We start from the raw sequence: 11,675 nt of genomic DNA, 5'->3' as shown, positions 1-11,675 counted from the left end.
ATTATTAATTAAGATATATGCATACATATTTGAAGGTCAGGGAGTGGGGGGAGGACAGGGGGATATTTTTTATTAGCTAAAAATGATATTTACAAAAAGTGATAAATTTCTGAAGGGGGGGGGATTTCCCCTTGCCCCCCCCCTGGCTACGCCTATGATCAGGTTAATACCATAACGTCGCCAATCTGCTACATATATATAACCTTGGACTACATGTAATTTATTGCCATCAATTAAACAATTTGTACAAATTATATTAATTATCCAGATAACAACATTATAATAGTAAATCATAAACATCCAATATAAACATAACATACATCCCATTCAATATTCCTCAACAATCATTCTCGAACTTTCCTCCATCTCCAAAACCATATGATGTGGATTCATTAGTCTTGTCTGTCAATCCCTGTGTTCAATAAGACACTATTTTTGTAACAATATTTAAGAAATTTAATTTTGACAATATATTAGAAAAGTTCTCTATTTTATTAAATATTCGCCCTTTTCCGTTTGGTCACATACATGTTTCGACGTTTCGACTACTCAAAATTTAAAATAAAATTTATGCTCAAAATTATAATTTTATAAATATTTTTACAACTATGGATAACACGAATTCAAAATTATCCTTAATCATTGTAGCCTCTTCGGCATGTGCTGCAGTGATTGCGAGCGCATATCTACTATATCAATTGAATCAAAAAGATGATCAAATTGTTAAATTGAAAAAAGAAATACAACGTTTAAGCCATCAAATTAATAAAAATTCTATGAATAATAATGAAATAATAAATCATAATACACATTATAATCGCAAGTCGCAGCATCTTAAAAATAGGTTGAACAATGGAATTAATCATGTTTGTAATGACCAAAATCATTTGAATAATGGTTTAATAGCAAATAATTTTAACAAGTCAAAAAAGAACGTTAGATTTTTATCTATGGAAGAACGCCAAAATAATCATGATGCAACAGATGCTAAACCAATCCATTATGACAATGGTATGTATGCATTTTCCAAGTCATCATCAGAAAATTTATTATTATACACCAATAATGAACTGAATAAGTTTGAATCAAATAGCATACTATCAGATGCTGGTGGTGAAGATGAGTTTTTTGATACAATTGAAAGGTATAATGAAATATTGTATATCATATATTTTATTGTTTTTACAGTTTATCCAATTTAGAATCTTCTTGCCAAGTTATATTAAATGATATAAAAAATTTGGAATCAAAGGGTGACATAAATTATATTTTAGTCTATAATCTTCTCTCTCAATGTGAATTCAAAGTAAATGATTTATTATTTGGTATCTAAAAATTTACCCTACTTGCTTGGCCCAACTAAAAAAATATATGCTTGGGCTAGATTTTAAAAATGGCCTTGCTTATTAGCTTTTTTGTTTTAAGTATATATTAATATGTTATGGTCCACACTACTGGATACATTGTACTCATTAATATGTTATTCAGCCATGGCTGTGAATTTATCAATTCAATTTAATTGCATTAAATTGTAAATTATTTTGTTATATTATTTAACTGTTTTTTTTATCTAAATATCTATTTTGTTGACTGTTGAACTATGCTCCTAAAAAATATTTTATTTATGATTATTAGTATATTTTCCATTTATAGGATTATTTTACACTATAAAATTTTGATTAAAATTGGCATATGTTAAAAAAATATTTCTAGTTTTTTTAAAAATATTTATTTCATCACTACTTTATTCTAAAATGAAAAAAATCGTTACTTATTTTATTTTATACCACGCCAAAGTTGCAGTTGATAGCAGCAGTTTTAATTTTTTTTAGCTGCATTTGTCAGTGCACCGATTTTGCTGTCGCCTAATAAATTGGCGATGTCTGTGGTACACTATTTATTAAAATGAATTTAATTTATAATTCAATGTTTTTACTTTTTTTAAAAATTTAGTTGAGCACCCTTAGTAACTATATTTATTAAAAAAAATATTAAGCAAGCCTGTAGATTATGCCTGGCAACCATGGTCATGAGGCCTTAAATTCCTTAAAGTTATAGGAAATACAATAATTGCTTTCACCTATCCCAACTTCTATTTTTGCCAAAACGATAGCTTAAAAATATGTCCTTTAAATATCTCATCTATTCACAATTCCATTAGCCTTAAATATAAAAAAAACTATTTACTTTTTTTAAATATTTTAGAGTTTAATATTGAATTAAAGGTTTTAAAATTATTCAAAAATTAAAATTGACATTAAATTGTTTGATTTTACCCTATGCTAGCTATATGCCATGGTGAAGGTCACCAGAACCAGTTTATACTGATCCATATTAATGATCATCAGGACTGTCCAAAATAAAAGATATGTTATATAGCGTCAAGTTTTTTTATTTTACATAACAATATTAGCGCCTTTTTTGATATAATATGATTTAACAAAAAATGATAAATTTAGATATATATTTTAAAAAAAATATTAGGCCCGACACAGCCCTGAACCCGATTTTTTTAAAAAAAATAAGACCGACCTGGGCTTTTCGAAAAAAGGGGAAATTTATTTTTAGAAAAACCATGGAATTTATTCCAGTTAGGATTAGAAAAAAATAGACTCCCTTTTGTATACCAATTTTGGTAGATAAAATAACGATTTTATTTTGTTTATAAAGAGCTAGAATGCAGCCAATCAATTTTTTTAAAAAAGCTTCTGACTGTGGAGTGCGCTGAACTGGTCTTGGGCCCTCACTAATAGGCCATTGAGTCTTAATATGCTAAAAAGAGTTTATGTAGCTTTCTTAAATTATTTTACTACTTAATTTAAATAATGGAAAAAACTGACAAATTTTATACTAAACAATTACAATATTGCACTAAACTATTAATTATTATTTTTATTAGTATACAATTTTTTTTTTAAAAAAAAATGCTGAAAATTTTATTTTCTTATATAACACGGGAAGAATAATATCCGAATATTATATTATATATTAAAAATAAAGGAACCCGAATTTTATTGCGCCAAAGCTAAATTTAGTAGGTACATGGCCAGAATCGAGGAGGAAAACGAAAACGAGGAACAATCAAAACATTATTTCTTTGAAGGTATTAAATTTAAATGTTTCTCTGAAATATTTATGTTATTTTAATAAAATTGCAATGTTTAACATTTACCCAAATAAATATAGAATAATAAATAAGATAAACATATTAGATTTGCTTTCACCAGTTAACACTTCATCCAGCCTTTTAACCAGATATTTTCTTACAGAAAAATTTGGAGGGGCTTAGATTCCCTGTATACTTTTCGTTTAAACTAGTCAATTTTGGAATATTTAGGCAATGGTATCGGGATACTAGATATCACCCGATACAAATATTTTTACCTACCAAGTTGACTAATTTGGCTCAATTTACAGGTGCGTGCCGTATGAAGGACACGAGTATTTCTTTCTTCAAAGTTGAGCTACATATATTTTTTAAAAACTCGAAGCTAAAATTATTTTTAGACTAAAAACTTAGCGTAGTCGTTTTTTTAATCCGCATAAAATTCGACGAAAAGAGCTATAAATAGAACAATTTCCCAAACTATATTGACTAGTTAATAGAGTCAGATTCCTAACTCTGATGGTAATGATCTTACTTAACACCATTGATACCAGATAATTATTCACCGGATACTGGAAGGGTCTCCTATAAACAATAAAGACAATAGTGATCTGTATCGGGCCTGATTTCCCAAGCATGGCCTCCGATCCCGAACGAATTTCTTTTATTTGTCCCGAAAAGCTCGACCCGAAATAAAAAATATTTCTCCGCCCGACCCGTTCTGAATTTATTTTAATATAGAAAAATTTAATTTTATTTTGATTGTAAGAAAATATTATACGAATAAAAAATATTCACGTCTCGTTTCTTGCAAGAATTTTAAAATATATCAATTTATTTGACAAAATTTAATGATATCATATTTACAAATATTAGGCCCGAGCCGAAATTATTTATTTAAAAATAAATCCGGCCCAGAACCCGTTCGGTTCGGGCCATGATTTGTAGACCTCTAAAAGACATATCTATATACTTTGCGATATCTTTCATTTTCATTCGCTCTCTCTCGGGTACAGATAATAATTTTTTTTCGCTATATTTATTATTTTTTTATACTTTCTTCGTGTAGCCGAGACTAAATTTGTTGGATCCACTTTAGAATCACTACTTAAAGAGGGGCAATTGATAATATGGAAATTATTTGTAGATGATATATTAGATATTTTACATAAAAAAGAATCAGGAATTGATAAAATGAATTTGTATTTATTTGTGTTAGATAAAATTTGTCATATATTAACCAATTAAGTTATAAAACTGTAATTGCAAAAAAGTTACAGTAAAATTTATACCATATCTTTTTTTTAAGGTTTTGTTATATATTATATATGTATCGTCATTTATTGTAAGTAATATGCAAAAATAAAAACACATTGTATTTTACGAGTGTTATTAAATATACAATAAAAGGGGGTAAAAGTAAAATTTGATTTAAAATATAGACAAGCAATTAATTAAGATTATAAACGTCATGTTAAATAATAAAAAGAAATTATGTTGTAAATAATAATTTGTGATTAAAAATAAAATTTTTTTTGACCTTTTTTGAGAATGTTCAAGTAAGATTTTTGATTATTCTTTTAGAATTCTAAAAAAATTTTGTAAAAAGTCTCTTTAATACTTTAAAATTTTTAAGCTTCGCCCCCAAACCCTATTTTAAAAATTTGCCAATATTTTATGCTTTATTAGTGTCTAAACAGTATAGTAACCAGCATGAATGAAAAAATATTAGTAACAAAATTTTGACTAAATTTATGATTAATTAGCGACTGAAAGCATTATTCTCAAAATTTTATCAATGTTTAGCCAATTGTAAATTAATTGAATCCATTCGGTCTGCAAAGATTAAAAATTCGCCTCCCCCCAACCTCCCATTTTTTTGATTACTCAACATATCTTATTATATGTTAAAAATAATTATTTTAATTAAATGTTTGTATATAACAAAATTTTGCAGAGAATTTCATTATATAGAATTTTATTTACTATCAAAATACTTTAGTATAAATGACATCCCTTTATTTAACTATGTATTTATTTTATGATAATATACATTAAAATATATTTCAAAATATAGAAATTTTATACAGATTATTTTATTAAAAATTTATTGTAAATAACTATTTTAAAAAAATATAATTACAATAAAATATAAATTCTTGTACAGTATTTAAAAAAATATTTTACTGGTGCTATTTCTTAAATAGGTTTTTAACCTTTTCAAAGTTCAAAAAGATTTAAATATCTTCAAAGTCGTTGTATTTCTGTTTAAACAAAAAAATATTTTGAGAAGGCCCTAATTTGAAACGATGAAACTCGCATTTTTATTCAGTTTTTTTATAATTTAGGAATAAAAATTAATTATAAAGGACGTTTGAAACGATGAAACTCATAAAATATATTTATTACCAAGATATTTGTAAAAATATTTAATGAATAAATTAAGAATTTAAATTTTATTCAGTTTTTTATAATTTTAGGAATAAAAAAAATCAATAATAGAGGGCGCTTTCGTTAAAAATAATTATAATATATTTTATTTTTATTGTGGTATGAAAAAAATGTATTTTTTTAAAAAAAAATTGAGAATATATAATAATTTTATAGAAATATTAATGGTTAAAAATGATTATATTTATTTTACCGATAACGCCCTCTATGATTTATTTTATTATTCACGAAATTAAAAAACTAAATAAAATTTAAATTTTTATATTTTCCATTAATATTTTTACTTAAATATTTAAATATATTGATAATAAACATATTTGATGAGTTTCATTTTTTCAAGCCCTTTTCAAAATTATTTATTGTTTTACCGGAAATACAAGGACCTGAAGATATTTTAAAAATAATTTTAATAATTTCCCAAGGAGAATTTTAAGGACTATAAAATGAAATATAATTGTGACTTTGGATTAAATATTTATCTAGTAATTGGATTATTATAATTCAAAACTTTGAAAGCCCATACTCTGGTTATTTGAGCTAGAGTTTGATTTTTTACAAAATATAGAATCTCTTTAAACTTCATCTAAGTTTCAACTTTTTAAAATGGCCTTCTGAAACACTGAGTGATTTATCATGGAATTACCCAAATTCCACTTGGGTGCTGGGTGGGAAGAGACTTAGGAAGCGATTCGCATCTGGACTATATAAAAATTGAAATTAATCCTCTCAATTCATATGTTATTCTATATTTTAATGTTATAAATTTATAATTTAGTAATAAATAACTGATAATTAAATTAATTATGTTTGTATATTAATTCTGTGTATCATTAAAAAAAAATGACATAAAATGAATATGAAATATTTCCCGCCTCTTTTTAAAGACACTTTTTATTTTTATTTATTTTAAATCAAGCAAAAAAGTAGGAATAGGGGGAAGAGGAAGGATAAATAATATTAATATTTTTGTTCGGTCACGAGGTAAGGCCTATATTTTATGGATAATGTTGTAGCAGGTATAGGTCGACCAAGACTACTGGCTCCTTTTCTATATTAAAATTAAATAAATAATATTATATGCAAAATATTTGTAATACTTTAAAAATAATATATTTTAGCTCACAAATTTTCCAAAATCGCCGAAACTTTAGATCCCGATAATACAGAAGTTAAAAAATGGTAATTTAACTATTATTTTTTTAAATTAAAATAATAATAATAATAAAGAGTAACGTGTAAGCAACCATTGACCCATTAATTATTTTTCTCATTATAATTTACTTTTAAATGCTTTTTTAATAAAAATTTTGCTCTCCGAATCGTAGGAAAATATAGTTTGCGCCCAAAAAATATCGTTTGAATTAGGCTATCCTTGTCTAAATTTTATTTATACAACAATATTTAAAAAAAAATTGATTAACCATATATTTTTTAATTTTAAAAGGAAGGAAAAATTCTATTACAATCTTAGCAACACTTATATATTAATATTTTTAAAAATCTTTATAATGTATAATGATAGACATTTTTCTAAATTATCATAGGTGCGCGATAACTTTGGGAGATTTATCAGAATACGTGAGTATTTCGGACAGAGTCAAGAATGCCTTAATAGTCAAACATTACGCGGAATCGTGTTTGATGGAAGATCAAAATGATCCTCTCGTCCATTACCTCTTAGGGAGATGGCATTTTAAGGTTGTATATTTATTACGATCATCGTCATTACTGAAAATAAAACCAACCGGTTCGCTCCACAAACAAAAAATTCCAAAGAAAAGAGAGTCAGTTGACCAAACTGATTGGGACAAAATAACAGATGTCATTTGGTTTTTAATCTCGATTTGAATGCAGCCGATAATATATATTTTTTTGATTGTGTAAAAGTCCGAACCGGTTTCGAATGAATCCTCACTAATCGTCATTTAATTATTTATAAATTATGGCCTTGTTGGTATTAAAAGCTCCATTTACAGCCGATTCCAAAAATGGCGAAATCGATTTTTTTATTAGATAACTATCACCTTAACCTCCTCGAGATTTTTCTTTAAAAAATAAGCTCAATAAAGCAAGGTTATGCCTCAATTCTTAACCGATATTTTTAGCAGCACGTCCCTGGAGACTGAGTTGGATTAGCCAATTTCCCAACTATATTGCATCCTCACATTTTCTTAAAACAAACCTTGGATATGTAATGTAGGATAAATTCTGCCAACCCGAAATTTCTATAAAAATTGCCCGTTGAAGTGCGACCACTATTTTTGCGAAGCCAACTAAATAATATAGATATTATTCTTTTTTTAAAAAAAATACTCATTAATTAAGGGGGCAAATTTTTATATACCTAAGAGGGAAGGATTTTGTAGAGATATCCATTTTTACCGGGTCAAGATTCAATTAAATATACTATACTATATATATATATGACTGAAACTGTGCAATGCGCTTAATCATAATCAATATTTAAATAAAGAAATATTTTTTTAAAAAATCTAAGGTTGCATCTCTCAGCTGGTTAGAATTGAGAGCCGCTCGAGCTTTTTCTCCAGAATTTCCGTCGACCACAATCGAAAAGGCTTTACAATATTTTGTTGAAGTAAATGAAACCCTGTATTTATTATTATTATAGAATCCTACAATCGCACCCATTTTTCGAATCCATTCCTATAGTAGAAAGCACGCCTGTGTTTGGTCGGGTAGTACTTTAATATATCGATAATATTGTAGATATAGATAAGGAAAATTAGTAATTAAAAGTGAATAAATGTACAATTTACTTACATTTACATCTATCCACTTACTAGATATAGTTAGCTTTCTTTATTATTAATATTTTTGATCATTTTTTTAAAAAAATACCTTGTTTTCAATCAAGCCTGGACCAAAATTAAGACAAATTTTTGTTAAATTTGTAATTATATTTGTAATGGGATTAGTAAAAATGAAAGCTTGAGATTTTAGTTATTTACATAATTCTATTATTTTCTTTTAAATTAATCAAAAATAAGAATATAGGTTTATTCTATTTAGCATTTTAAGGTTACGAGTTTAATTTGAGCTCGGTGTCGTTATATAGTGGGAAGAGTGTATTTATTTTATATATGTTTTTAAATTTTAAAACATAAAACAAAGGCTGAACGACTCAAACCCGATTTTTTCATATCAAATCTTCTTTATATTGCCAAGGTAATTTCGATTTAAATTTTTTAATATTCACTTTAACCCCCCCCCCCCTTCCCCCCACCCCTCCTCAAAAACTATATTTTAACTTTTATCTTGATTTTTTTTGTGCCTTTTAGAATTTACGGACTCGAAATCGTATTATAAATAATTTAAAATATTTCCCGTTTTTAATTTTTATCATTTATAATTAAACGATTTGAGCCATTTTTTTGAAACAGTTAACCCATATTGCCTAAGTCTTGAGATTTCGCTAATATCCAGACCTTTGTGCCCTCTATGAGCAAAATCTTCAGTCTAGCTATTTTCTGGCTAAAATATTGAATTAGCCCTTTTTGAAAATTGGCTCAAAAAGAGCCGTTTAACAATACTTCCCAACTTTAAAAAATCTGGAGGTTTACTCCTAATCATTTCCGTTTTCTATGATATTTAATTGATTATATAATAATGATATGTCGTTTAAAATTTTGGTAGTATGGGAATATATGATTATTATATTTTTACGAGTTATTTTTAAGATTAGTTGTTGTTATGAACTAGGGCTTATTTATCATAAAATACTTATTTTAATCTTTAATAATGCGGGTTGTTATATAGAATTTTATACATTGTAAATGTTATATTTGGACCGATGGGTCCCCCAGTCTGAATGGGAAAAATAAAGTCCGTGATCGGGGGTCCGGGAAGGTCGATGACGGGATCCAGGGGGCTAGGTTTTATCGATTTAGTCATGGAATCACTTGGTCAACGTAGTTAAAATAATATTTTCAAAGTTTATTCAACAAAGTAAAATCGATGTTACAAAAAATATAAATTTTCAAAACGAAAGAAAATAATTAATTATCCAAAAGGTATTTTGTTTTCAACCTTTATAATTTTTAAAACAAAAAGAAAAAAAAAGTTGTTATTTAATCACGATACAATCATTCATGAAACTGGTAAGAACCAGTTTCAAATGCAATATAAAAATAAGGTATAATATATCAATTTCATAACAAAATAAAGGAAGATGGGAAAACAAAAGAAACAAGTGGAGAAAAACGTAAAGAAAAGAAATAAGTTGTACGGGACAAGTGGGGAGATAAAACATAACAGTAAAGAAAAGAGTATATAATATCCTTCTAACTTGAAGTATATTACTTCACATTATCATTTCTTAAACATAAGAATTTACGAGTTTGAAGATGATAATCTGCAAAGGGAAGTGCTATATATTTTAATTTCATAACTACAGTTCTGATAAATTATATTAGTTGTATATTCTGTTAAAAAATTATTGGTGTTATATTTTTTAAAAAAATACGTGTAAAATACATATTTAGTGTCACTTAGCACATAGAAATCCAGACAAGAACGAAGCATTTATTTGGCTCCAAAAGGCGTACAAGATTACAACCTTAAATGCCGATGTAAATATTTATATATTAAAAGTTTTCTAAGTTATAAGATCACTTTTTATGTAATCTATAAGGCTAGATTCATAGTGCCGATACTATTTAACTATCGATTTTTAAATATGTTTATGAGATCAATTTTTTTAAAATTAATTTTAATTTTTTCTCTTTTCTATTCATAATAATAAACTAGGAATTATTGATTTCAATAAAGAAAAATTGATCTCATCATAAGATTTTTAAAATCGCCCAGCTGTTAAATCATGTCAGATCTGATCCCACTTTAAATCCAGCCTAAGTTCGTTTTGTATCCGGATTTAATATTTATTAAGGAATTTGGTCTTTTTAAAATTATTAGCCTTTAGGTTACCATGATAAGCCATTTTATCTACAAATCTGAGGATGAGTCCCATTCTTTGCATGATTTCAACAACCTTTGCCCAATCTTTTTTCGTACATTTCCCTTGGGGTCATGTTTTATAGTTCTTCCTTTCACCTAGTTTCTTGCCTTCCCCTTAGTATGTTCAAATACAATTCTTAACATATTACTTCTCTCCTTATTACCTGTTATATTCTCAATTTCCTCCATCTATATTTTATTTATTATATTAATATAAAAATTTCAAATATCTTTATTTATTTTCAAAAAATTGACAGGATAGAAGAGCTTTGACGGAAGTTAGAGATATTCTTCACAATCAATACGACCTGAAGGAATATATGTTATCCTAAAGAAAAATTCGTTGTCTTACTTAAAATACTCTCCTTCATAGTCCAATAAAATATCGAATTTGAATTATAATCTTGTATTATAATTATAAACGCACAATATTTATAGGTTGTATTTTATGTGATATTTTTTTTATAAAAATATAATAATTGGTTGAATTATTATAGTATTCGAATTTTATAAAGCCGTATATTTGTTATTGTAAATTATTAATTAATATCAAATCATACAATAAATTTTTTTATACAGACAATACCATGCAAAATATTTTTCTCATTGAAATTTATATGTTAATTTTTTTTAAACTTTTAGGCCAGATGAGATATTATCAATCTATCGTTTTTAAAAGTACGCTATTTATATACAAAATATTTAAATCTTCATTCAAAATGGTATATAAATAAATTTCGCATTTTTATTTGTAAAATTTAAAAAAAACAATGTTAGGTATTATAGCAAATGACAAAGTAAAATAATTGCGCGATTTATTTAGCAATAAACACATTTTCTTTCGAAAAAGTAGTGCGAATAAATTACTCATTTTAATTACTTGCTAGGGCGGAGATAAAATATAAAACAATAATAGGCGCGAATTGCGTTTTTTTAAATTTATTATTCTGTAAGGGATTTAAATGAGAGGTAGTTATTTTTATTATTGATAAAATGGCTTTGAGAGTACCTTTAAATACCTCGTAAACATGTACAAAAATATGATGCATGGGTGGGGGATAAATTCTCGCTATTATCTGAAAGAGACCCTGATTTAAATTTCTCCCCCCCCCCCCTCCCCCTAAAATGTGCACAAATTTGAATA

The 11,675-nt window shown here is 26.4% G+C and overlaps 1 protein-coding gene across 1 annotated transcript; it reads left to right on the top strand.

Annotated features, from left to right (window-relative positions):
- The first annotated feature begins 537 nt into the window (after window positions 1-537).
- Window positions 538-7,405, top strand: LOC135930813 (regulator of microtubule dynamics protein 2-like). The gene is made up of 5 exons (XM_065467602.1): window positions 538-1,144; window positions 1,189-1,306; window positions 3,001-3,103; window positions 6,676-6,736; window positions 7,102-7,405. The coding sequence occupies exons 1-5, from the start codon at window positions 609-611 to the stop codon at window positions 7,403-7,405; spliced, it is 1,122 nt and encodes a 373-aa protein (XP_065323674.1). The 5' UTR covers window positions 538-608.
- The last annotated feature ends 4,270 nt before the right edge of the window (window positions 7,406-11,675 follow it).

The sequence above is a fragment of the Gordionus sp. m RMFG-2023 genome, chromosome 1 (assembly GCF_954871325.1).
Source record: "Gordionus sp. m RMFG-2023 chromosome 1, tfGorSpeb1-WG-v2, whole genome shotgun sequence".
NCBI lineage: Eukaryota > Metazoa > Nematomorpha > Gordioida > Chordodea > Parachordodidae > Gordionus > Gordionus sp. m RMFG-2023.
Note: the sequence above shows the minus strand (reverse complement) of the source record. Positions and strands in the feature narration are given on the sequence as shown.